This window comes from Halichoerus grypus, chromosome 12 (genome assembly GCF_964656455.1).
Source record: "Halichoerus grypus chromosome 12, mHalGry1.hap1.1, whole genome shotgun sequence".
NCBI lineage: Eukaryota > Metazoa > Chordata > Mammalia > Carnivora > Phocidae > Halichoerus > Halichoerus grypus.
The window spans coordinates 100,147,305-100,174,640 of NC_135723.1; the positions used below are offsets into that span (position 1 = coordinate 100,147,305).

General features: G+C 42.6%; 2 protein-coding genes and 1 long non-coding RNA gene across 8 annotated transcripts; all 3 read right to left on the minus strand.

Moving 5' to 3' along the window:
* Positions 1 to 1,404: 1,404 nt before the first annotated feature.
* LOC118525200 (uncharacterized) lies at positions 1,405 to 5,189 on the minus strand. The gene is made up of 2 exons (XR_013442936.1): positions 3,559 to 5,189; positions 1,405 to 3,356 (listed from the first exon to the last, which is right to left on the minus strand). It is a non-coding gene; the product is annotated as an uncharacterized LOC118525200 (long non-coding RNA).
* Positions 5,190 to 8,097: 2,908 nt separating this feature from the next.
* LOC118525191 (GTPase IMAP family member 4) lies at positions 8,098 to 26,663 on the minus strand. 5 transcript variants are annotated; one of them, XM_078059742.1, is made up of 3 exons: positions 26,598 to 26,663; positions 11,866 to 11,928; positions 8,098 to 9,859 (listed from the first exon to the last, which is right to left on the minus strand). In XM_078059742.1, exons 2-3 carry the CDS (start codon positions 11,912 to 11,914, stop codon positions 8,928 to 8,930), a joined length of 981 nt encoding a protein of 326 aa, XP_077915868.1. In that variant the 5' UTR covers positions 11,915 to 11,928; positions 26,598 to 26,663; the 3' UTR covers positions 8,098 to 8,927. The 5 variants fall into 5 exon arrangements, with proteins under 5 accessions (XP_077915868.1, XP_077915870.1, XP_077915866.1 ...); XM_078059744.1 differs by lacking the exon at positions 26,598 to 26,663 and adding an exon at positions 17,372 to 19,080; XM_078059740.1 differs by lacking the exon at positions 26,598 to 26,663 and adding an exon at positions 15,682 to 16,041.
* Positions 19,196 to 26,683, minus strand: LOC144378701 (GTPase IMAP family member 7-like). 2 transcript variants are annotated; one of them, XM_078059750.1, is made up of 2 exons: positions 26,598 to 26,683; positions 19,196 to 20,226 (listed from the first exon to the last, which is right to left on the minus strand). In XM_078059750.1, the coding sequence occupies exon 2, from the start codon at positions 20,184 to 20,186 to the stop codon at positions 19,311 to 19,313; it is 876 nt and encodes a 291-aa protein (XP_077915876.1). In that variant the 5' UTR covers positions 20,187 to 20,226; positions 26,598 to 26,683; the 3' UTR covers positions 19,196 to 19,310. The 2 variants fall into 2 exon arrangements, with proteins under 2 accessions (XP_077915876.1, XP_077915877.1); XM_078059751.1 differs by lacking the exon at positions 26,598 to 26,683 and adding an exon at positions 26,306 to 26,572.
* Positions 26,684 to 27,336: the final 653 nt, after the last annotated feature.

Below are 27,336 nucleotides of genomic sequence, written 5' to 3' on the forward strand. Positions count from 1 at the left end.
GGATCAAGGCCATCGTACCTCTAAGTGAGTAGACTCCCAACTTCAGAGCTATGGAGTAAAAGCTAAAATCATTTGCATTTCCATTAGAAGATCAATTCCTTTAATTTGAGTGATCGTATTTTAACTGTTAGCTTCGTTAAATTTCATAACAGAAAATATAAGCATTGACCAAATGATAGCCTTTCAGTGACTCTGAATGGCAAGTCACTCAAAACGTGTCAGTCATTAAAAACTCTAAAGGAATTGGTTTTAATTGCATCAAATGCAGTGGGTTTTGTTTTTTTTTTCTCCTTTATGATTAAAGATCGGGGAGAAAACTCCCACCACATTTCAGGGGGAGGGATAGATCTTGCACCGCCATCACTCCCTGGGCCTCACAGAATAGGGAAGGCATGCGTGGGTATGTTCTAGAAACTCCAGTCTCTGTACCAGTAAGAAAGATGTGATGTGGGTGGAGGTGGGGGTAGGCTGAGGACGGAAGGTTGTCTTGGCCAAGGCTATGAAAATAGCCAACTTTAGAATTTGTGCCTTTCTAGAAACGTCTCTACGCTGGAGCAAAGCATGAAAGATGGGGATTTGGGCAACTAGAAGGGGTCAGTGCCTACAAGGTTGTTTCCTCCCTGGTGGGTCAGAACAGCTGTTGGAAGTCTCAGGGGAGTTTCCAGCTCCCAGTGCTCCTGTAATAACACTTGATAAACTATGCAGAAAATACAAAATAATAATAATTTTACAACAATTGTTCGAAGGCCCAGGGAAGTGACCAAATGCAGGCAGACGCTATAAGGAACTGTCATCCCCAAAGGGTCCAGGAGAAATTTTTTCTGGAAGCCTGAAAGAGATGTCACAGATGGCAGCAGTTGCCCATGGCAGCAAAGACAGAATCTGAGGTTCTAGTTCATCAGACATTCCACTGAAATACTGAACGGGTCATATTTTAGGTGTCAAAACCGTATCAGGACAAATGGATTTGCCCTAAAAGAAGAACAAGGCTGAAGTAATCCCTTGCTAGTGATGTCTAAAACCAAGCCTTCCCAAAGTCAAAGTGATCTGCCAGTAATTTAAGTGCCTGCTAAAACAAACTCAATATTCTTCAGAAGGTAGTAATATCCCGAGTCTCTACAGCATATTATCCACAATAACCTATAGATTGTTAAAATTTCTTCTTTTCTAACGTAAGAATAGAAATCTATGAAATTTTCCTCTCGGGGCTCCTGGCTGGCTCGTTCAGTTAAGTGGCCCACTCTTGATTAGGAGTCGGGTCATGGTCTCAGGCTCTTGGGTTTGGTGGGGAGTCTGCTTGAGATTCTTTCTCGCCCTCGCCCTCTGCCCTTCCCCTCCTCTCTAAAATAAATAAATCCATCTTTAGCTTAAGAAAAAAGAAATTATCCTCTACACACACATATCTATGTCTCACAAACTTTTGTATATTCTGTTTTCACTATCATTCAGTTTAGAATATTTTCTATATTCTTTGTGATGTCTTTTTTCATTCATGGATTATTTAGAAGTATGTATTTGATTTCCAAATATTTGAGTATTTTCTAGAAACTGTAGTATTCAATATGGCAGCCACTAGCCACATGGGGCTACTGAGCACTTGAAATGTAGCTGGTACACCTGAGAAGAAGTGTAACATTTTACATAATTATAATTAGTTTTAACTGAAATTTAAAAACAGAAGCAGTGTAAAGTATTTCACCATGAAACACAGCTTTGTTGTTGAGGTAGAAGTAGATTTCCCTCCAACTGTTCTATCACATGTTATTGCTGTTCTGCAATGCAAACGTTGGCCATGTGCACTGTTTCTAGTGTTACACATAAACCCATCATTGAGCTAGTCATGTCAATAGATCGATTCTGTTCGAATAATCCTTTTCCACTGATGCAATACTTTTGTTTGAATACCTGATATAGACAGGATGAGTCACGGTAACGCCTTTCTACATTGTACTTGGCAATTCAACTTAAAGACTGATTATTATTTTATTCATAATATACTTAAATTGATTTTTAGTTTAAAAATAAATATGGACAGATTTTTAACTTTAAAATGAAGGCAGGGGCACGTGGATGGCTCAAGTCGTGGTCTCAGGGTCCTGGGGTAGAGCTGAGCATGGAGTCAGCTTGGGAGTCTCTCTCTCCGTCTTCCTCTGCCCCTCCCCCTGCTCGTGCCCTTGCTCTAAATAAATCAAATATTTTACGAAATGAATGCATAACACCGATGCAGAACAAATGGAGATGACCAGGCAAGCGCTATGACAGAAACGGAGAGAGAGAAAGAGACTAGAAGAAGATATGTTACAAAATTCTTGACCAGTAGCCATTGCAATTTCCTGCAGTCCAGCAAAGCCAGAGAAAAAGTGGTTAGAGACATTTTCAGCATACACATAGGAATTCTGATAAAATGTTTCCTCTCAACAATCAAAAACAAAGTTGATAAAACTAGTAACTGGAGCCAGAATTAAATGTCCAACAAAACAATTCTAAACAATTTTTAGCAGGGTCTGAGCTTGTAACTTGGGCCACTTAAAAGCAGCTTGGATTATTGCACACAAAAAAACAAACACTGTTAGTTGGAGAGAGTAAAAAAAAATAATAACTACTGTGGGTATGAAAAGTTTCAGTGGAAATTTTTCAGAAAAGCCTAAGAATTTTAAAGTATCAAAATAGGAAAGACATATTAAGACACCAAACCCTTGTCCATAAAAGACAAGACCTGTTTAATAATATCAAAGATGAATCAATTTGAAATTTGAAAAGCTGCAAGTATTTTTCTTTAGAGCTATAGGAGAGATGTGATATAAGACACTGCCCAAATAATATTTTGAGTGTGTCTTAACATATTCCCAAGTCTATGAAGACATGCTGTAAATTCAGGGCAAAAAAATCAGATTGGTGGGATGGGTATTTCAAAATCTTTTAAGCCTGTCAAATGAGAATTTTCATAGATATTTGGCACAAACCTCTTGTGATGGAAACACCTGCACAAGACGCCAGTCTGAATCTCATCCTGTGTGCCCCAGAACTGCTGGACCATGCTCTTTTCCACCTCTGGATCCTACTTCATTTTGCTTCGATTGTTTGCAGAAATATTTCAGCTCCCACCACTTATACAGAGTATTTGATTGGGAAAACTGAAGTCCATCTAGGAAATGAGAGGCTTGCCCAAGCGCGGGAGGGCTGGGAATGCAAGGGTCTAGGGAGCCAACTGGGGCGTTGAACCAGGCGGTTCTCACGTCGTCAGCCTCGAAGCACAACCGCTGTGTGTTTGCAAAGGCTTCCGGAAATGGTGCTCCTTCTCATCCACGTTCCGAATCTCGAGGGAGTGCCTCTCTTTGGCAGACTCTAACCAGGACCTAAGGGAGAAAGGATGATAGGGAATGTCCTTCTAGGCTCCTTCCCCGGGATGCAGAGAAGGGACGCTCGGGGAGAATCAGTGGTGCCACAGGGACAAGAGAGGACTCAGCACAGTGAAAAATTCATAGGTAAGGGTTCACCTTATATCCAATCTTATGGCAATGTTTCCTATCGCATCCAAGGCATCGAATAGAGTTGTACCTGTTTTCCTGATCTCAGGGTCCGGAGATGAGCCCTAGGTTGGAACCTGCTTAAGGTTCTCTCCCTCTGCCCCTCCGCAACACACCGGCCCGCGCTCTCTCTCTTTCTCTCTCTCAAACAAGACAAAACCAAACCCCAAACACTTATACCTATTTAATGCTGGGTAAGCCTGGGACAAAGTATTAATTTAATATCCGGTATTTTAGTTACTTGCGTCTCAATATGCTGACACATACTCTCACAGTGGTGAGTGGGCGGCGAACTTCCTTGTTCACGGCTGTGCACCAAATTCCCCGCATCCCTAAGGCACTTGCTAAATATTTTTATTTTTCAAGAACAGGAAACAGATGGTATCCTCTCCCTTTTAACCTGCTGTGACCAGACATGACCCGCACTTTTGGTTCCTTGTTCCATCCTATATGCACACCAAAGAAGTTCTCTTTCTGGCAGGTCCAGCTGAGTCATCTCAGACTGTGACTCTTTGGTTGTCAGGCGGCCCCATTAGATGCAACTAGCTCTCTTCCATTCAGGGAGAAGAAGGAAGACTTCTAACTTTGGATTCTGGTCCCTGCTACGGTCTCCAGTTCTCTTGACTCGCGAGTCCTAGACTTCTGGTAGAAATCTGGTATTTTGCCCTATTTGGTTTAGTTCTTTGTGTGTATGCTTTTCCATCAGAATCTCAGAGAGGAGGAGTCTTTGGTGCCCCGAATCCAGCTGGTAACAATTGGAACGAGGGAAATGCCTTGAACGTTATTGAAGTGACTTTGCCTTTTTCCCATTCAATCACAGAATCTTTGCCCCAGGCCAGTCACTCTCAAAGTATGGTCCCAGGCCAGAGCTTCAGCAGCACCTGGGAGCATGTTGGGAATGCAGATTCTCAGAAACTTTGTACTTTAGCAAGCCTTCCCGGTGGCTCTGACGCATGCGAATGCTTCACAAAATACAGAGAAAAACCTGAAGAATCAGCTTCTGATAGTAAGAAATAGTAATAGGGTTTTGTTAAAAGACGGCGGCCTTGTAATCCAGGGTGTTTCTTTAGAACGGATTGTCTATATTCTATCACTCCTCCAATTGGCATGACAAGGTCCAGGTCTCATTTGCTGTGCAATAACATTTTATACAGTAGATATCCAGATAAGTGGAGTTGGGAATACTCCATCATCTTACAGGGGAAAGAAAACAGAGAGGAAGAAAGGAGAATAAAGCAATGAGATGTGTGTCCCAAATTCTGTCTGTCAAACAACAAATTTCTCAACAAGTTCCAATGTCACGTAGGCATCTATCCCCCACTGAAGGAGAGGAACATGGTGGCTGGGGGATAGTTACTGAAATCACCTACATAGAGAGACTGAACCCTGTCTAAAGGGTCTCTTTAACAGATCAGATTGGACTGCTTTAAACAAGATTAAACATTGAGTTATAGTTTTTCCCTAGAAGTAATGGATAGGAGCTAGGAAAGACTAGAAAAAGTAAAAGTAAAAGTAAAATTTTTACAATTTCTCTTTATATTAAATGTAGTCTACATTTAGTTTTGCTATGTAGGCTGTTTCCAATGCTATCCACACTACTCCACAAGAACCAATTGACTTAAAGTCTTAGGGGACTCATTTCCATAAGCTTGCTCCAAGCATCTTTCCTATGAAAGCAGCTACTAACTCAAAGGGAATTAAAAATAAAATTAAAAATTCCCTATCTCATGTCCCTTCTCACAAATCTATACCAGAGATATAATGCTTAAGAAAATGTGCACACCGGGGCTCCTGGGTGGTGCACTTGGTTAAGTAATTGACTCTTAATTTCGGCTCAGGTCATGATCTCAGGGCCTTGGGATCAAGCCCCGCGTCGGGATCCAAGCTCAGTGGGGAGACTGCTTCTCCCTCTCCTTCTTCCCTCCACCCCACTTGTACTCCCTCTCTCTCTCAAATAAATATCTTAAAAAAAAAAAAAAGAAAGAAAGAAAAAATGAGGGAAGGAAAATGCACAGCACCTGAGACTTCTTCAATAAAAATAATGGAAATAAATCAATTCAATTCCCCTCTCAAGAGAAAACTGGAGAAGTACAATGAAGTAAACCAAAAGGAAAGCACAAATATGGAAATAATAAGGATAAAAACAAGAGTTGATGTAGTAGAGAATACAAAACACTAGATTTAGTTAACACATTAAAATTCTTGTTTGTTGAAAAAAATTAAACTACTTTTTCAAGAAAAAAAGGGAAAGGGGCACAAATAAAATTTTCAAAATGATAAGAGGTAATGACCCCTGAGTTAGAGAAAATTTTTAAAATTTAAGACCTCTTTGCAAATAAATGTGAAGACCTACACAAAATGGATAATTTCCTAGAGAAATACAGATCACCAAAACTGTCTCCACTAGAGAGATAAAGTTGAAATTGACCAATTTACATGGAAAAGATAGAGAAAGCCATCCAGGAACCTCACCAAAAAGTAAGCGCAAGGACCAGATGGTTTTACATGGAAATTCTTCCAAACCTTCAAAGTCCGGACAGTCCTAGTGCTCTTTAAATTGTTCCAGAACATTGGAAATGAGGGGAAATTTTTAAAAGGAAGTATAGTATTGATACCTAAGCCTGACAACACTGTACAAAAGAATAAAACTATAAACCAATATCTCTCATGAGCATCCATACAAAAATATCAAATAAAATATTAACAAATAGACTCCAGCACCACACTGTCAAATGTGATACATCATGACCAAAGAGGATTTAAACAGAAATGAAAAATCGGTTTGTTATTAGAAAATCTATTAATATCATTCACCTTACTAATAGATAGAAGGAAAAAGAATCATAAGATTATTCCCATAGATGATTTTTGAAAGCCTTTGACAAAATTGATTAGCTATTCATGATAAATAATAGAATAGCTGTTCACTCAAGAAAAAAGTGGCTGGAGAATACTTGCTGAAAATGACACACACACAAATTATAGACTACTGTAGTTGAGCATCTCACTTACTCCACTGGGAATCACTGAAGATATATCAGGAACCAAGCAAGTGTGTCCATCCACTACCATTCAATATCATGATAGAGGTTTTAGCCAATGCAATGAGATGAGAGAAAACAATTAGGGACGTAAGTAAGTACAGAAGAAGTGACAAAGTGTGGTGCATCCATCAGATGGAATCTTAGTCAGCAATAAAAGAGGACAAGCTATGGACACACACCACTTGGATGATTCTCAGAATCTTTATCCTGAGGAAACCAGTCTCAAAAGGGACTTTGTTTTACTTATCTCTAGATTCTCCGTGTTTTCTTATGGTATAAAATCTACCCTGAAGTCAAACAATCTATGAGTGTTAATGAATGGATGAATAGATATAGGCTCCTAAACCTCAAGAGACGGGAATATGCCACATGTTTCATCCTCCTATTGGATGAACCACAATGGGTAGTATTTATCAAGGACCCTCTATCTGCCTTCTGCCCTGGGAGACAAGTGGGCAACACTGCTTTCAGGGTACTTCACGTGGGCCTCCCATCTCATGAACCTGTATTTCTTTTTTCTTAGGAGGTAGATGTGGCTCTTCGATTAAATATTTGCTTACAGAAGGTCGTAACACAATAGGATGTTAAATTCATAATGGAATTTTGGCTGAAACTCCAATGATAAAAACAGTAGATTCAAAGTGCACCCACATTCTGTAGAGTGAAATCAAATCTGTCTCTGAGTGATAATTTCGAAAAGAATTGTAAGCTTCTTTGTGTTGTGCTTCTCTTATCCTCAAGCCCTTGCTAACTTTCATTAAATGTACAGTCTAGGGACCCCTGGGTGGCTCAGTCGGTTAAGTGTCTTCCTTCGGCTCAGGTCGTGATACCAGGGTGCTGGGATGGAGCCCCACATTGGGCTCCCTACTCAATGGGGCATCTGCTTCTCCCTCTGCCCCTCCCCCTCCACTCATGCTCTGTCTCTCACTTTCTCTCTCTCAAATAAATAAATAAAATCTTTTTTTTTAATGTACAGTCTAAATCATATTTGTTTTGGGAAAACACGGGAGAGGTATATGTCCCTTGGGGCAAAATGGCTTGGAGCATGGAGAAGCCAATTTCAAGATGGCAGAGCAAGGGGAGTTGGCACAAGTCACATATGACCACCAGGACATGTTCGTAGCACATGGGAATGTGCTTTGGGAAGCCCTGGAAATGATTAGGTGAGAAGTACCCAGTGGAAAAGGGATAGAGACACCTCCTACTGTTATTCATATCTTAAAGGGGAATTTTTGCACTGGGAAAACCAGAAAGGTCTCTGAAACCTTGGTTACACATGATTTCTATCAGTGCAGAATGAATCAATCCAAGGAGAATGTGGTGTTTGACTGGCAGACAAAATTCTCTGGTTGAGAATGTGGCTGGAATCTTCCAGGAAAAAGGAGGAGAGATGTCTTGAGGGTTGACCAAGACTAGCTCCCAAATCAAATTGAACTTTTACCCAAAAAGTGAAAGTCATCACTGTGTTCTTAGAAGAAGGAGCAGTGGTATTTTCCAAGAAAAAGTGGACTCCAATTCTGTACAAGTATGAGAGAACAGAAAAGTTTTATTATAGTAACAAGAAGCAAGCAATTCAACTGGGTGGGGGGTGGTCGTGTGCAGATGACCTTCAAAGCAGTAAGTAATCAAGGTGTGGTAGCAACAGTTAGTTTCACAAGAAAAGGAGAGAACTGGTTAATTCAGCAAATATATTACACTGAATCTGGTCAAAGAGCTGCTATAGATGTGTCTGAACACAGCAAACGTTGTTCCCTTATGTGTTGAATCTCTGTCTGTTGTCCACTCTCTCTGGCATTTCACTTAGTTGAGTTCCGAGAGATCTCTTTTCCAGACGACTCTGTTCTTCAATGGGCAGATGATAAGGGACAATTTGAGTCCTTCTGTAAAAATGTAATTAAACAAATTTCCAATCATCTGGAAAGAATTCTATAAGCCTCTCCATCTATAGATTACCCAACACAAAACCAATCTTTCTAACAAACCATATGGGTGAGGTGATCACTGTGTCCTAAAGGCGAAAATAAGATGGCAGAGGCAGATGATCCAGCAATCTAGGAAGAATCTAGAGGAGAAACTTTTACTAGGGAGCAAAAGAGAAAGTTTGGGGTCATCTTCTTTGAAGAATTCACAAGGTAGAGAGCATCCATACTTTCTGCTTTGGAGTTCCACAAACTGACAATTTGTCCCTCCCCTGTTAAGTCAACCAAACCTCTGCCGATCACTAACAGTGAACTTTATTACATCGCTTAGTTGGGAGAGCCTGGGAGACGCAGCTGAGAGCACTCTGACTTTGGTGAATGAGTTGTGGGGGCAGGACCACCAGAAAACATGCAGGAAATAGATCTTTGCATTCCATTTAATCTTCCTTAAACAGAAGTAAGAAAACAAATCGAGCAATCTGCAATGCTTGCATGATTAAGTCAAGTATCCCACCTTGACTCTCAACTTCATCTCTGGCATTTTGCTGCCTTAGAGCATAGAGAGCCTCCTTCTCTGCTAATTCTTGCTCCATTTCTTCCTTTTGTTTCTGCTGCTCCAGTTTGTCCTCCAGCTTTCTGATTTTCTCTTCGAACTCCTCTCTGATCTGCACTATCCGTCTCTCTAGCTCTGCTCTGTAAAATTCTTGTGTCACTTGGACTTGTTTCTGAATCTCCTCCTCGGCCTTTTGGTACATCTTATTGGTGAAGCACTTTCCTTTGTTCTCCACCACGACGCGCTGAACCAGCGCCAGCAGCTCCGTTCTCTGGGCCTCCTGCTCAGCTCCTGTCGCCCAATTGTTGAACAGGCAGTAGCGATCCCCAAACTCATCCACCAGCTCTCGCATGCTGTCTGGAGCGTCCTCTAAGAATGTATGGAAACTCATGCCTTCCAACTCATCTTTCCGGGTGAATAAGAGAATCATGTATCTCCTAGCTTGGGTTCCAAACATTTCCAGAACCTTCTTCGTGGACTTGTACTCTTCCTGCGTATACCGGCCCAGCGAGACCACCAGGAGCAGAGCATGAGGCCCCGGGGAGGTCAGGAGGATGCAGCGAGCGATCTCCTTGCCAGTGTCAGCATCCCGTACCTCGGGGTCGAAAATGCCAGGCGTATCCACGACGACAAGTTCTCTCCCTTGCCACCGGCTGCCCCCTTTCATACAGACCTTGGTGACTGAGTTTGCTGCAAGGCTGGAAGGAAACACTTTCTCTCCAAGGATGCTGTTGCCCGTTGCACTTTTTCCTGCTCCAGTCTTACCCACTAAGACAAGTCTCAGTTGTGCATCTCTCTGGTCTTGGGTTCCAAGCCCTGGGACATCAGGAAACAAAAGCCAGGGCATTAGGATGGACCTCTGGCCCTTTCCCCAGCAGGGCTCCTGTTCCGCTCACACACTCCTCCTCTCTTGCCCTAGGCTCCCCTCCCGTGAGCGACCTCTGCACTCACAGGAACGCTACAGAAGGCCTTTCTACAGAAGCCCTATTGAAAGTCTATAGAAAGCCTGATGTTCCTCTTGCCGCACGTGGGGAAGGCCCAAGGACTTTCCAGGATTCCGTGGAGCTTCTTACTCTTACCTTTTGCAGCTAAGTAGCCCACAGAAGAGGAAACAAAATAGCTCAAGAAGAGAATTGCGAGCTGCCGCAGGTAGCTGTTCCCCATAGGAGCAATGCAGGAAGTAACTCGAAATCTGACCTTGGGACGTCTCTGTGGGCGCTCCTCCCCCAGTTTGTAGTCAAAATGGAACTTTTCTTCTTCCCATTAAGAAGCCAGGTAGGGGGGTTTTACAACCCATCCCGTCCTGGCAGGGTACAATAGGGATGCCTGGGCAGAAAGACAAAGCGTCCCTTTCTAGTTCCTGTGTGGGACCAACCTGTCAGGGATTGTGACCCGAGAGAGGACAAAATTCCTCCATTTCAAGTTAAAGACCTTAGCTTCGAATCTAGTGACTTTTTTTACATTCGAAATTAATACATTAAAGAATGATAGCCAGAAAATAGTGACAGTTAGCTGAAGTGACTATAAAATCCCTTGATAGATAAAAAATGAAAGAAAGAAACCCATACAGGTTAGTGCCAGTGGAGCTATCCTTTCTTAGTTCCACTAGATGAAGCACATTCTCCTTCCTAGGAAAGTGGACAGCTAATCCCAGCACGGCACAGCTTAGCAATAGAAACTGTGTTCTCAGAATAACCAGGCCTTGAGTGAAACACCAAATCATCCATACAGCTCTTCTGCATTTGTCTTCAGTATTTCTCTGCATATCTCCTTCCTGTGTCTATAGGGTCCTGGGCTTCAGGATTTGTTAAGCATAGAACCGGGACCCGCAGGATGGAAGACAATGGGCAATCTCATTTGGGAGCCTGTTTCTCTGAGAAGGCAGACCCTGCTGGCCCAGCCCTTGAGTGAGTCTGGTTCCTGCATGAGGAATCCTGTATCACAACCATCCATTTTGGCTTGAAGGTGATGCGTACATTACCACACTCACAACTCCAGACACTATTACAACTCCATTTTATTTCTCAGAGAGGGTATCGCCATTTAGCCAGTTGCCCAGACCAAAAATCTAGGCATTGCTCTTGATTCTTCTCTTTCCTTTCCTTTCCCCATCCAGCCCATCAGCAACCCCTCTTGGCTCCACCTGCAAATCTGTCTGCTTCTCTCCACTGTGAAGCCCAGCACACCAGCTCAAGCTACCGTCGGCATCCATGCCTCCCAAGGAGGCTCCCAGTTGGTCTCTCTGCTTCCATTTTGTCCCCTTCTGTCTACTCTGTAAATTGGAATATTCTTTTAAAAATAGCAAACAGAGGAGAGATATTGCAGAACCCCTAACTCTGCCTTCCACAAAATCTGTAGGTATCATCCCCATCACCTTCTGAGCATTAGCAAAACCATCCCTGATGCAGTTTCTCACATCTGATCACCAGAATCCTGGGGTGAGAGAAGGAGATTTCCAGAAACCAAGAACACTGAATACAGGATGGTGAGGATTATCTAAGGAAAAAATGTGGATGGGAGTTCAGATGATTATTCAGTTAGCAGGACAATGGAAGACTCCAACCTGGGGACATCCTTAGGGCATCTGTAGGCCTAGTGAGAGGGAGCAGCAAGTCAGGGGAAGAGACACTGAAAGGCCCTGTAGCAGGAGAAAGTGCAGGGGGTCCAGAGGAAGTAAATGGAGAGGAAATCAGATATGGGGGTGGGATATTTTGCTCCAGCAAGGATAAGGGCTGGCTGCCAGCTCAGGAGAAGCCCCTGCTAGTTCTCCTTCCTCCCCCCGCCCTGCCGCACAGGGGACCCCCCCCCCAACACCCTCTCACCAAGGCTCCCAGGTTTGCTGGAGCATGCACCACACTTCAGGGCTGACATTGTAGCGGGAACTCCTGCACAGAAAGGAACACAACTAGTCATTTTAGGGACACGGAAAGTAAGTGGAAACCTCAGCCTCCCCCGACCAGCAATTGCTTTTCCCTGTAAACTTGCTGCTTGCTTTCTCCTCCCATATTTCCCAAAGCTTCTCCACTCTCCAGATTGGCTCATCTTCAGATTGTTCCTTTTTCTCTACACAAGCAAATGCTTGGAGGGCTTTGTTGGTACTGCTTCTGGGCACCCTTCCCCAGCAATCCTAGGGATTTACTGACAGACCCCAGACACCCCCCCCCCCCTTAGGAAGCCAGTGTGCCTAAACAATGCTTTCCTTGCTAATAAATTCTTTTCTTCTTCTTCTTTTTTAATGTCCTCTCTGTGCCTTTATGCCTTTCTTCTTCAGTGTGGCTCAGTGGAGGGCCCCTCTATTTGCAGGGTGGGATGCTGCCTGCTTCATGAATGCTCAATAAAATCGATTGGATCTTCCAATTTACTTGGTTGAATTTTGTTTCCTAACAAAGAACTCTCACTGGAGCAGACTTTGACTAGGACAGGCTGAAAATACTAGTTGTTAAGGACAAGTTCATCTGATAAGAAGCCATCCAAAAACATTTAAAACATTATTAGAAAGACAGACACTCCTTTTGTAGGAAGAGTTATTTCTTTATCCCTTATGGATAGGGAGTAGGAAACAGCTTCTTGTAAACTGAGAAGAGAAATCACAGACTTTTTTAAAGTCAGCTTTGGCTACAAATTTGATGTTGGTGATGGGTGTTAGGGAGTAAGTAGGATAACAGAAATAGGAAAACAAAAGGTTTTGGGGTGTTTCTTAAGGTCCTTGTTCCAGCATGTGGGCTTTCTCTCTCTCTCTCTCTCTCTCTCCCTTTTTAAAGATCTTACTTAAGTGAGTTGGGGGAGGTGCAGAGGGGAAGGGAGAGAGAATCTGAAGCAGGCTTCATGCCCAGCCCAGATCTTGATGCGGGGCTAGACTCAGGACCCTGAGATCATGACCCGAGCCCTAGTCAAGACTCAGACACTCAACAGACCGAGCCACTGAGATGCCCCTGGGCCCTCTCTTCATTCTGCAATGCTGTGCTGTTTCTCCCAGTTTAGATGTGAAAACAGAGGACTGCCCTAGTGGCTGAGTTCTCCCACTGCCTGAAGAGCAAGTATCCAGGGGTCCCTGGGGGGCTCAGTCGGCTAAGTGGCCTACTCTTGATTTTGGCTCAGGTCATAATCTCAGGGCCCAGTTGGGCTCCACGCTGGACATGGAGCCTGTTTAATGTTCTGATTCTCTTTCTCCTTCTCCCTCTGTCTCTACCTGCCCCCTCCTTCTCTAAAAAACAAAAAAAAACGAAACAAAACAATAACAAAACATAAAAACAGGGCACCTGGGGGGCTCAGTTGGTTAAGAGGCTGCCTTCGGTCAGGTCATGATCCAGGGTCCTAGGATCCAGCCCCACATCGGGCTCCCTGCTCAGCAGGGAACCAACTTCTCTATTTCTGCCCCTCCCCGCCATTGGTGCTCTCTCACGAGCCCACATGAGCTCACTCTCTCTCTCCCAAATAAATAAGATCTTAAAAAAAAAACCACCACCACCAAATTTACAGCTTAACATCAGCAAATACAGGAAATAGGAACCAACAAGAAATACACTTTCTGAGAACAAGTATGCCGGTAGGTTTAAGATATACCCCCAGGGGAGAGGTCCTCTCTCCACCAAATCACGTTACCCTCTGTCCCCTCCCCCAAATACCCCTTTTCTCTTACCTGGAAAATCTGGGTCCTGCTCCCTTCTCTAACTTTAAGGCAATGCTAAGCCACAATGTTGAGAAAAAGGAGAGAGGAAGTGAGGGGAGGAGCTGTTCAATCATCTTCGTGTAAGAGACCTGCCCACCTCAGCAACTAGCCCCGCAAATAGAACTTTCTCAATGATGGATTTGATTCGTGCAGTCCAATAGGGTAGCCATTAACCACATGGGCTGTTGACACATGAAATGTGATGTAAGTGTGATTGCAGAACCGAATTCCTCGTTTTACTTCATTTGTATTACTATTTTTAAAGATTCTATGTTTAAGTAATCTCTACACCCAACGGGGAGCTCAAACGCGTGACCCCAAGATCGAGAGTTGCAAGCTCCACTGATGGAATCAGCCAGGCACCCCATTTGAATTAATTTAAAGTTAAATAGCCACATCTGCCTAGTAGCTACCTTATTCAGCCATGCAAACGCTCTACCGTGAGGGATAAAATATGGGTTATGCTGTGACATTCTGGAAAAACCGCTGAGTTGAAACCAGAGGCTGCCAGCTATTCCGAAAAGCCTGCGGTCCCGAACCCCACGTCTCAGCACATCAGGCCTTCCAGCCCAACACCTGCCCCTAGAGCTTTAGGCCTGTATCAGCATAGGCAGCCCTACCTCCCCTCCTCCCTCCCAGTGACTGGGGGAGAGACAGCTGCAATTTCCAAGGTCTCATCTGCTTGAAGCAAGTGAGGGTAACTGGTCTGCTTTTAACTAATGAGACGGGTCCAGAGTCACCCTGCGAGATGGTGCTCAGACCATTTGCAATAGGCTAATCCTTGACATCTGACACTATCTGTCATGAAAATGTAAACTGTGAGACTATGGGGCGGTGGTGAGCAGCATGGATCCCAGTTCCCTAGAGACATGGATTCCGTTATGAAAGAGGTGCCAATTTACAATTACACCCCATAACTGAGACTTTATTTCAAGTTGCATAACACTTGAGTAATTATACAAACTGCTAACAATTCCAAAGAGATCAAATAGAAGACATAAATATCTCTGAGGATAGTATGTGGTCGGCCTTGTGCGTACAAGCACAGGGTAACTACTCCTAAACAGGAGACAGGGCAATGGAATAAACTGTGCACTAGGAGTGAGGATAAAGAACATTCTAGAACAATATAACCCAAATAACAAGGACGACTCAGCCCTTGGGTGAGATAGGCAAAAAAAGCAAGTCAAAAGAACAGGCAGGGTGTAAACACATGTCTGTGATTCCGAAGTGATTTAAAGAGAGAAAGGGTGGGATTATATTTTGTTACTAAGCGTAAGCCCAGCCAGAAGGTTTATATCATTCTTTATTTAAGTGTGGGAGTGAGAGCAGAGATTGATGTAAAATATGATCCAAATCGAAATTTTAAGTACTATTAAACCCCCAAGCCATTACTTAGATATTCCTTATTGGGGTAACAAGGATCACGACATATAGGGAATTCCCTATCACGGCTGACATTTGTAACGACACCCAGGTTCACGACCTGAGCCGAAGTCAGATGCTGAACCCGCTGAGCCACCCAGGCGCCCCTGAAATGTGTGTACTTTGCTCTCATTTTTGACGGCTATTTTCCCTGAGTGCAGGATTTCAGGCTAGCTGTTATTTTCTCTCAGCACACTGAAAATCTGCCTCCACTGTTTTCCTGGCTTCCTCCTGACTGTGAAGAAGTCAGTGGAGGGACGCTTGTGTGGTTCAGCCGGTTAAGCGTCTGCCTTCAGCTCAGGTCATGATCCCTGGGCTCATAGCGGGGAGTCTGCTTCTCCCTCTGCCCCTGCACCCCACCCCCCGCTCGCACTCTCTCTCAAATAAATAAATAAAATAATAAATAAATAAATAAAATTTTTAAAAGGAAAAGAAAAGAAATCGGTGGGCACCCGGCCGGCACAGTTGGTGGAGTGCACAAAAATATTTGGAAAAAGAGAAATTACGTAGGAAAGAGAGCGGAGGATGATGCCTACACACTCACAGTACAGCCCCAGGAAGTGTGTGGTCCACGGTCGGTGTCAGCCCGGCTCTCAGAAGCCTCTCACAAGAACACCCACAAGCTTCTCACAAGAGCTTCTCACAAGAACTTCTCCCAAGAACACAAATTTGTTGTGAATTTACCTGTGCACGACCGCACTTCTTTCCTGTCTTCCCCACAACCATATCCTGCTCCGTTCTTATCTCACCCGCCACATGGAGTTGCGGGCACTTCACAGGATACGGACGAGGTTAAGGTGCAAGGTGCATGCCCCCTACCCAGCCCTGCCACGGACGCCTAATGAAGGACCGTCCCAGCTCCGACCTGAGCTGAGTGAAATGGCCAGGGCAGGCTGTCCTGCCTGACTCTGACCTTCAGAGTCCTGACGGTGGAGCTTTAAAAGCCCAGACTGCTTACAGAAAACTTCGGAGGTTGATTTTTTATTAATTTTATTATTGCTTATTTGAAGTAATAACAACTTGTACTTTGAATTAGAATTTCTTTTTACAAGTTGTGAACGGCCACAAATGATGGTGTGTGAACATAAATATGTAAAAGTAGTTTGCACATTCTTACTATATTTTATTTCTATTTAACAAGAGATCAGGGATTTCAAATTCAAGATGGCCAACTGGACATAGGTAATCATTGTAGAAAAGGGATTAATAGAAATTGTAGACCATAGACACTCTCTCTTTCTGTTTTTTAAAACTTAAAAAAAAAAAAATCTGGGGCACCTGGATGATTCAGTCAGTTGAGTGTCTGACTCTTGATTTTGGCGCAGGTCATGATCTCAGGGTCTTGGGATCAATCATGATCTCAGGGTCTTGGGATCAAACCCCAAGTCGGGCTCCCTGCTCGGCAGGGACTGCTTCAGGATTCTCCCTCTCCCTGTGCCCCTCCCCCAACTTGTGCACCACACACCGTCTCTCTCTCTCCCTTTCTCTCTCTCTCTCAATTAAGTAAATCTTTAAAACAAACAAACATACAAACAAAAACTTTTCCTCTTGACCCCTTCAAATACCTATCAAATTAGTTGAAGAACTAAACCTCACAAAACTGGTTCTCGCTCCTTCCTTTGCAAGTCCTGTATGGATCTTCTAGCATCTAGCTTTGGACTGTGGGGATATTGGCAATTATTGAAGACTCAGCTGCAATTGAGGGAGATATTTATGTTACTATCCTGCCACATTCACCCCAAGCCTTTCACATAATCTTCAGACCCAAATTTCAAGTTAATGCAGATCATTTACATTGGACCCTACCTTGACAACTGATATTCAACTTGGCACAAACCTAACTGAACGCTATTGCTCCTGACTCTACCCTTCCCCTGACAACCTTACTTGTCACCCTTAAGTTTCCTATTTCTGAAAAGAAGCACGATCGTCGGACCCATCACCCACGTGGACGCATCCCACACATCCTTCACAGTAGACGTCAAGCCCTGAATTCTTCCTCAGGTCTTCCTCTATAAATCCTAGTTTAAATTCTGCATTATGGATCATGACTAGCACATATTTCAATAACGGGGATCATGCACACATTAAAGGCTGGAACTTCCAGAGTCCTCAGCGCTCAGAGAAAACTCGGATATAAAATAGGTTAAGATGAGTGAGCAATATTTCATTTGTCAAGTAAAAAGATAATGATTTATTTGATTTACTCCTTTTTTCCTCTGGGTATGTCTTACCTTCCAAAATAGAATATAAGGCTGAGAGAAAAGAAATCAGCTCACAGAAGTTGCGTGTTCAATAGGCCTTAACACAGGTTCATTGAATTCATAATGCTTCTGCACATCTCTGAGGGAAAATGCCTTTTAAATGGTTTTTAAATGAAAAACATCAGGACACGGCATGAATACTACTGCACAGATGAGTCGCTCACAAGGAAGTATTTTTGAATATAAGAATTGCATGAAGGCAAAGAGCAGTTTGGTCCAGCGGTGTTATTTGACATATGTTATGAATATGTTTGCTTATGAGAGTTTTTTTCTTCCGTGTCGTTTTTACTCCATTCCTAATACTTGTGATGAGCAGAGATTTAGGATCTTATTTTTTCCAGACTTAATCTCTAATCCGTCTCCCTAAAATTCACTGATACAGTAAATACTCTTAGTCGTGTTCATAGTCAAAACAAAGACGACTGTAAAAATTCCAATGATTTGGGGGAGACTGGGTGGCTCAGTCGTTAAGCATCTGCCTTCAGCTCAGGTCATGATCCTGGAGTCCCAGGATCGAGCCCCACATCGGGCTCCCTGCTCAGTGGGGAGTCTACGTCTCCCTCTGCCCTTCACCTTGCTCGTGCTCTCTCACCCCACTTCTGCTCTCTGGCTCTCACTTTCTCAAATAAATAAATAAAATCTTTTTTAAAAAATTCTAATGATTTGAATTTGGGATGTCTGCAATCACTGTAAATGATAGAAAGTCACCCCTCCAGCTTCGAAGTTTCTCAATTCTTTAGCAAGACACAACCTTTCAAATACTCACTGCGAATGTCACAGCTTGGAAGGGGAAGGAAGAGATTTTTCTGGTGGCAGAAAAGACTAGAGGGAATTTCAAACCAACAACAGCCATAAAGATCAGGGAATGCTCTGAAAGAAAAGTGAGAATCCTAAGATCTATCAATCAGAATTCTAGCAGCAAAAAGATGGCCTACTCTCATCAGGTCCCAGGGGGAGTTTTAGAGAAGGGACTTCCTACAAACTGTGGATACAGGGCTTTGGAAACGACAAGGGGGAGTGCTAGTAATGGTGAGAAGATGGTATCCCAACCGTAAGGGGGTGAACAAAGACTGGAACCCAGAAGGTGAGTTGGGTAGAGAGGCTGTCTTGGGAGGAGCTCTCGCCATTGGCTTAGGGTTGTGGCTGGTCAGAGATGGCCCTGCAGGGAGAGAAGCAGGAGAACGAAGACCCAGCCTTGCTTTTCTACTCCCCTGGGGTCTCCTACTTGGACTTCCCATTGGCCACGCCAAGCAGAAGTCAGAGAGCAGGAGATCCCACCAATGTAGTCCATTGAGATCAGCCTCCTGGGGCAGAGAGCTAGGGTGAAGAAGGCGGAAGTGTGGGTCTGCAGAGGCCAGTGAAAATTATTTGGCACAGAAGAGATTTTTAGTTACAGTCAGACACATTTTCAGTTAGGATGGGACCTAAGAAAGAAAAGAGAGAAAAGCATTAAGAGAATCTACCAACTTCTAGATCTCTGTGAACGACAGAAGCAGCTTTCCAGAGAAACCCGATGCTTCACTAACAAATTACTCATAGACCAGCCCTGCAGCAGCACATGCCCCCAGTGGTGTGCACACGTAATGTCTGCAGGATTTCGATTTGAATTTTCCTAAACTGAGTCCTTCAAGTCTATATATCATTGCCTGAGAAAGCCAATTTTGTAACTTCTTAAATTTGTCGGCACTGTGAAGAGGGACGGGGGGAAATGGGAGGTGGTGGGGACCAAGCTGGGAAGAGGTTTCATTCTGGTTAGCTGTCACTGCAGAACAAACCATTCTGAAGTTCGGTGGCTTAAAACAGCAACCATCATTTATTTTTTTCTCATCAATCTGCAATCTTTGGAAAATACAGTCTACCACTATTACAAATCATAGTAAATTCAGGAGCAAAAGTGAAATTGACATGACTACCAAAACATATGCCATATTTTTGAAAGCACCTTCCTAATCCCATCTAAAACCTCTGCAAATATACCCTTCTCAGCTTCTACCCTTAGATTTTTTATTTTTTCATCATACTTCATCTTCAGCGCTTTTATTTTTCCCTCTCGTTCTTGCTGTGATTTATGAGCATATTCCCTTTCTACTAGTTTAATTTCATTATTTAATTGATCAGTGTAGATTTGCTTCAGGACTTCTGCCTTTTGATTCAGCTTTTCCTCTGTATCCTTGTAAATGTTATCAGAAAAGTAAGCCCCGACTTTGCTCCACACCATCTCATCTATCAGCCCCAACAGCTCCTGCACTTGAGCTTCCTTCTCGGCTTCCGTGGCTCTGTTGTTGAAGGCACAGCAGCGGTTCCCACATTCCTGGATGATGTTCCTGAGGCTCACATCTGCATCTGCTATATAGTCACTTAGGCTCTGACCCTCCAAGTTATCTTTGCGAGTGAACAAAATGATCATGTGCTTCAAGGCTGGCTTCCCAAAGAGAGCCTTGATCAATGCCACGGTCTTCTGCTCTTCCTCTGTATAGCGGCCCAGCTGCAGAACCAAGAGGATGGCGTGGGGCCCGGGGCAGGAGTAGAGGACACAACGGCTGATTTCCTTGCAGGTGGTGTCCAGGGTCTCCTTGGTGTCAAAGAGCCCCGGGGTGTCAACAACAAGAATATTCTTCCCGTTCCATTCCCGGGATGCTCTTTGACACTTTTTGGTAACAGCGTGAGCAGCAATTTTAGATTCAAATTCTTTTCTCCCAAGGATGGTGTTTGCTGCTGCGCTCTTCCCATTTCCTGTTTTCCCTACCAGAACAATCCTCAGACTCCTGCACTGACAGTGAGCCATGTCAGTATCAGGAGGCTCGAAGGCTTAGGTATCCGCAGACCTGAAGGGAAGGAGAAGAAAATGGGTCATGGAAGTAAGTGGAAAACATTACCCCCTCTTTTCTCCTTTGTGTTCCTCCTTGAAAATGTGTAGCGGTCTACTATCCATGTTGATCCCATAAAGACAGAAAGATGAAAGAGTTCAATCACCATGGAAGAAATAATAAAATAGTTAAAGAGTTTCCACACCAAAGAGTACCAGGTCCAGATGGTTTCATGGGGAACTCACTTCTACCCTTAAAGATCTAAGAATCTCCATGCATCTTAAGCTATTCCTGATGATTTAAAAAGAAGGAAAACTTTTGATTCTTTCTATGACATAGGTATGATACTGATCCCGAAGACTAACAAAGATTTCACCAATAAATAAAGCTACAGACCTGCCTCATTTGTGAATACTAATACAAAATCCTAAATAAATTATTAGACACTAAAAAGTAACACACCATGATTAAATGTGATTTATTTCAGAAATCCTAGGGTGCTTCAATATGAGAAAATGGGTTGTTACAACACATTCTCATGAATAGATTAAGAATAAAAATACCTAGATGCAGAAAAGACATTTCACCAAATGCAATACTAATTCATGTTTAAAGCATTTCATAACATTTGAGTTATTAGATACTTCTTTAATGTGATCTTATATACATATAAATTTAAAATTTTTTGTCACCACTTATTTTCCACTGCAGCTAGAAGAGTTGATTATAAAATTCATTTGGGGAGCGCCGGGGTGGCTCAGTAGTTAAGCGTCTGCCTTCGGCTCAGGTCATGATCCCAGGGTCCTGGGATCGAGCCCCGCATCGGGTTCCCTGCTCTGTGGGAAGCCTGCTTCTCCCTCTCCCACTCCCCCTGCTTGTGTTCCCTCTCTAGCTGTCTCTCTCTCTGTCAAATAAATAAAATCTTTAAAAAAAAAATAAAATTCATTTGGATGAATGAAAAAGAAAATTATCCTGGACAATCAAGAAAGATAAGAACTATGAGGGAGGACTGGCTCTACCAGATTATAAAGCATTTTAGCCTCTATATTTAAGGCGTTATGATGTCAGTGCATGAACAGAGAGTCAGAACAGTGAAACCAATCCAGAAAATTCAGAAACAGACCAAATTGATCATACTATATTCATGAATATTCAATTCAGTTATATTATGTTACATTTATATTCAATAAGGCAGCATCTCACATCAATGGCGGGAGGGTGGGGGGAAGACGGACTAATAACCAGCACTGAGAGAACTACAAAACCATACAGAAAAACACAAAACTGCATCCACTTTCTTATGCCATTCAAATTCTAAATAGATGAGAAATCTAAACGTAAAAAATAATCCATATAAATACTAGAAGAAATGTGGGTAAATTCTTTGTAACCTGGAGTGGATAAAATATTTCTAAGATTTTAAAGAGAGTAAGGAAAAAGACTCATAAATTTGATTACATAAAAATCTAAAAGATAATGTGAGGCAAAGAACACTACAGACATTAAAACACAAATGTCAAACTGAGGGAAAATTTTTTCAGCCGATATCAAAGAGGGTTAATTTTCCTACTATACAAAGAATAATGATGAATAAAAGAGAAAATTAGCCTATTGTACAGAGAATTCCTAAAAGTAGAGAAACAAAAGACCAACAGCTTGATAGAAAATGGAGTAAGACATATGAATAAACAGTTCAAAGGACAAAGTGTAAATACCCTTGAATATATGAAAATATATGAACATTGACTTAGAATACAGAAAAAGAAGTCAAACATAGAAAAAATAAAATAACTAAATTAAAGCAATTCAAATTACACTGAGATACTATTTCTCACCTACAAGTTTGGCAAAAATCCAAAAATTTGCTGATATAATCTGTTGGTAAAGGTTTAGAGGAAATAGGTCCTCTTCTCCATGGTTAATGGGAATGGAAAAACAGTCCAAAACCTACAGAGGAGAAGTTAGCACTATCTTGTAAAAGTACATGTGCATTTATCCTTGGAGTATTAGTCCCAATTTTAGGATATATGCCTGTATGAGGGCAGACCACCCCAAAATGTGCCACTTTGGCATGCTGATTATTTTAAATAAAAGTTACTAAAGAAACAGCCTGAGCAAGAAGGACACCCAGACCCTCCTCTGTCCCCCTGCAAGTCGGAAACTAATCTCCCATGTGAAGGATGCCCTCCCTGTCCCAGGAGCTAAAGAGACATCCTTACGACCAGAGATGGGAGATTTGGAGCCAAGAAGCTGTACAGACAACTCTTGTTACTTTTTACTCACTTACTACCCCAGCCCAAAGTCTGTTTAGAATTCCTTACTAATTGAAGCTCCCAAAGGTAAGTTTTCTTTGTCTTGTCAATTCCTCCCAGATTCATTGTCTCTTGGTCTAAAAAGTATAAAAACTGCTCCCTGCTCTGGGGGAGCCTGCTTCTCCCTCTTTCTCTGCTGCTTCCCCTGCTTGTGCTCTCGGTCTCTCTGTCAAATAAATAAATAAATAAATAAATCTTTTTAAAAATTAAAAAAAACAAAGTTCGAATTACATCACTTTGCTTTTATGAAACACCTACACGTGGACCTGTTTTTGCTAGCCAAAGTAAATTCGAAGAGGATTTTCATTTTTACAAAAAATGCTGAAAGCAAAAACAGTGTTCAGCGTCTGTTTTACATTCAGATGAGCCACTTGAGAGGCAGCACACATCTTGGGCCGTGAGAATGATGCTGCCAAGCCCCTTCCCCAGGAACCCCACACAGCATCTCAGCATCCAGCTGCCAGAGCTTTGAACCATGTGAGCATGTGGGCTTTACCTCAATTGATTCTGTGCATTGGTTAGCAAGTAGTGTCTAAAGCCATCAGAAATGCATAGGGAGGTGATTTGGGGGGGATCTGGGAATACCTAAAAAATTTTCCCCTATAAATTAATGGTAATTGTTTCTCTGCATTTTGGTTTATGAAAGATTTTATAGGAGCATTCTGCTTTCAGATAGTAGGGGAAACCTGTAAATAGTTTATATAATTATACAACAAAAACTATATCTTAAAATACTAGTAAGGGGCGCCTGGGTGGCTCAGTTGGTCAGGCATCCAACTCTTGATCTCAGCTCAGGTCTTAATCTCAGGGTCATGAGTTCAGGCCCCATATTAGGCTCCAGCGTGGAGCCTACATTAAATAAATAAATAAATAATTTTAAAAAAATACTCGTAAAAATCAAAAGCAAATGACACATAGTATTTGGTGTGATGGATAAACCACACAAAAAAATTGGCCAAAGAAACTTGAAAATGCAGTAATTTCATTGTCCATCCACAGTGGAATATACCATAAGGTCAAAAAAGGGAAGAAACCTGACAAAAATAATCTGAAATTGTTTTCAGGAATCCTGTCTTGTTCTTAGCTTTGTGTGTGTGTGTGTGTGTGTGTGTGTGTGTGTGTAGTTTTGAAGGCCAGTGACAAGCCCAGTGGCAGAGAGCATCCTGAGTGCCCATACTGTGCTCTTCAAATGCCATTTCCCACTAAAAACATTAGGACTCTTAGGAAAAAGTACTGATCCCAGTCTGGGCTAGGAAATGTGCAAGTGGATCCTAGGCTGTCTCGTCATACTATAAAGCAAGGATGCTACCAAAAATTACTCAGACCATGGGGCGCCTGGGTGGCTCAGTCGGCAGAGCATGCAACTCTTGATCTCAGGGTCAAACTGGGTATAGAGATTACTTTAAAAAATTACTCCAGGGGCCCCTGCATAGCTCAGTCATTAAGCGTCTGCCTTCGGCTCAGGGCATGGTCCCAGGGTCCTGGGATCGAGCCCCGCATGGGGCTCCCTGCTCGGCGGGAAGCCTGCTTCTCCCTCTCCCACTCCCCCTGCTTGTGTTCCTTCTCTCGATGTGTCTCTCTCTGTCAAATAAATAAATAAATAATCTTTAAGAAAATAATAAAATAAAAAATTGCGCAAATCTTATCAAAAGGACTAACGAGTCAACTTGAAGAAGCTCTGACAGAGATGGGGCAATTTGAGGATCCATAGAATAATATTTCCAATGGATTGAAATAGATCAAATATGTTGAAATCCACAAATTCATAAAAATATCATCATATTTAAAGAAGTCAGTTGTTCCTTTTGGGGTATGCTAGGAAATAATTCCATCATTCTGAACATGGACAAATAAAGGGAAAGAATCAAGCATGTCTTTTGTGTTATATAACTGGACCTCATGGAAATGAAAGAACTGTTGAGGGGAAGTTCTTTTCATAGGGTTATTCCATCTAATAAATGAAGAAAGAATGATAGAATTAGAATATCATAATTTGTGACCCTTAATGAAACCATTTTACCCTAGGCTGTCATTAGTGTCTGCTAAATCACAGGAAGAGAGAGAAGCGAACATAATGTGCCTTCCAATGTATGTTTACAACGGCTACTATGAAATAGTCCCACCCAAAAAACGAGGAAAACCTTAATCTGATCAAGCCTCTCCTTAAATATAAATTCATACAAAACACTGAAACTAGAAGAGCATGTTAAAGGACATCTTGAGGATTTAATCAACAAAATGTACACTGTCCGACTCTGTTGGACAAAAGACTGCCCCTTTCTTAAACAACAACAACAAAAATTTCACAGACAGAAACAGGAAGGTGGAAACTTTCACATTAAGTGAAACTTAAGAGATATCAAATAATTGCAATTTAGGAACCTTATTAGGATCTGATTTCCAAACAACTTTTAAAATTATGAGACCATTGGGGAATCTGAATACATCTGGTAATTTTTTAAAAATTTCTAATTGCTTTTCAAAGTCTGAAAAAGTCATATTTTTAATGGTCTTTCTCTTTCAGACATACATACTCGAATATTTACTGATAAAGTGATAGAGTGTCTGACATTTGCTTCAAAATAATCTGGGATGGGTGGGAGGGGCTTATAGACAAAACAAGACTTACACAAATTGATAATTGTTGAAGGTACATGGAAGTTGTCTTTATCTTTGAATGAGTTAAAAATCTCCCACAATTGGGGATGCCTGGTGGCTCAGTCGTTAAGCGTCTGCCTTCGGCTCAGGTCATGATCCCAGGGCCTGGGTTTGAGTCCCACATCCTGCTCCTTGCTCCGCGGGGAACCTGCTTCTCCCTCCCCCTCCCCTCTCCCTCTCCTTCTGCTTGCCCCTCCACCTGCTTGTGCTCTATCAAATACATAAATAAAATCTTTAAAAAAAAAAGAAGTAAAAAAAAATTTTCCCACAATAAAAATTTAACTTCCTCGTACTTTAGCAACTACTGAATGTATACTCTATACCAAGCACCCTGGTAAATAGGTTTTGTACATTCTCTTCTTTACTCCCCAAAATTACCTGCAAGGAAGCCAATTTTCTTATTCTAATTTTTAAAGTTTATTTATTTTTTATTTAAGTAATCTCTACACCCAACGTGGGGCACGAACTCACGATCCCTGAGATCAAAAGTCACACACAGGCTCTTCTGACTGAGTCAGACAGGCACCCCTATTCTAATTGTTTAAATGAGGAAATTGATGTGGCTCCGAAATGCTGAGAGACTTGCCCAAGGTCACAGTGCTAATAGGCATTGGGCAGAGGGGGGATCCAATTCAAAGACTGTCTGACCACCATGTTCGTGCATAATAACCTCTGCACACTATGGTCTCTTCCTGGTTCCTTCCTGGTCCTTGATTCCCTACATTTCCACTTACATTGAATCAGAAATAGATCAGGGGAGACCAAGGGAGACAGCACCCACTCTTTCCAGAAACAGTGAAGTGGTAGCAAGCCTGGAATTAGGGAAGGTAACAAAAGGGTTTCAGACACACTGTGTCTGTAGAATAGCTACCTCTCCACCCCCATGGCACTCCTCCTCACCTCATCTGCTACACTGTCCATCACACAGCTGCGCTCCTTAAATGTTGCTGAGTCCTTACTCAGTTTGCTGAGTGACGAAGGTACTCACTTTGCCATTAGTGACTAAGGTACCCCTGGGAGATTAATGAAGCCACATTCACACAGCCTGGGATTCAGATCCTTTTTCAGGAGAAAGAGGGATTCGGACTCAGTGGTCTTTAAATTGCCTTCCGGCTCTAAAGACCTACCTTGAGGACGCTAATGTCCCATTAAGGGAAATGGATGGCTTGTCAGGCGGCGCTCAATGTCTGTCACAACAGCAACTGATGCAAGGTGTGCTATTCAGCCAGTTTGTCCCGTAAATACGAGACACGGCGACATCGGGCAAATCAGTCTCTTTATTCCCACCCTACCCTCCACCACTACCCCTCTGGCAGCATCCTCCTTGCTGGGCTGCTTGGCACAGACCAGAGTCCACCCCATGCACACCCCTGTGTCCCGCTGCATCTCACAGCTCCATCGCTCTGAGGCCAGGCTCACCTTTGGAAGAGATGATGAGTTGTCAGGGTTTTTTCCAAAGAAGCTGTTTGAGCTGGTGCTTTTGCTTTAACTGTAAGGAAAAAGTGTTTGTACCCTTTGAAACCTCTGAGCCAGGAAGTTCTGATTGGGTGGAGCTAGTGAAGGAAGAGTTTGCCTTTAAAGAGACAGAAATATTGCCCCATAATTTGGGGGCTGCTTTAGTTTTGCCAAGTTGAAACCTTTTTCTCCGTGTGCCTGTTTTCACACCAAAATTTCCAAAGCTATATTTGTTGTTTGGGGTTATAGTGGTGGATCAAAAGGCCCTTGTTAAATGACCCAAATCATGCACACAGAGCCAGCCACAGGGTCTGATCATCTTCCCCAGATAGAGTGGGAGACTTTCGGGTGATTCTGGAAAGAAGGAACTCAGATATGTGGCTTTGTGTTTCCAAATTTAGAGCCTGGGGATACTTCCCAGGGATTGTATGATATGGGTTTTTAGTATAGTCTTTCATGAAGGTCTCGAGTTACTCATTCAAAAATCGTTAGCATTCAGGTACAAAGCCAAAAGTCTAAACCTTTGGGAGCCAAGAGAAAAAGAAGATGTGGCCTGGAAAAAGTCTTTCAATGACCACAAACCTCTAGTCTTCTTCATATGGTTCTTTTGAGCCTGACAACATGCATGACCTGACTAGGAAAGATGCACCCAGGGAGCAGACTCAACTTGCCCCTCCAACCTTTCGACCTCTCCCTACCCTAG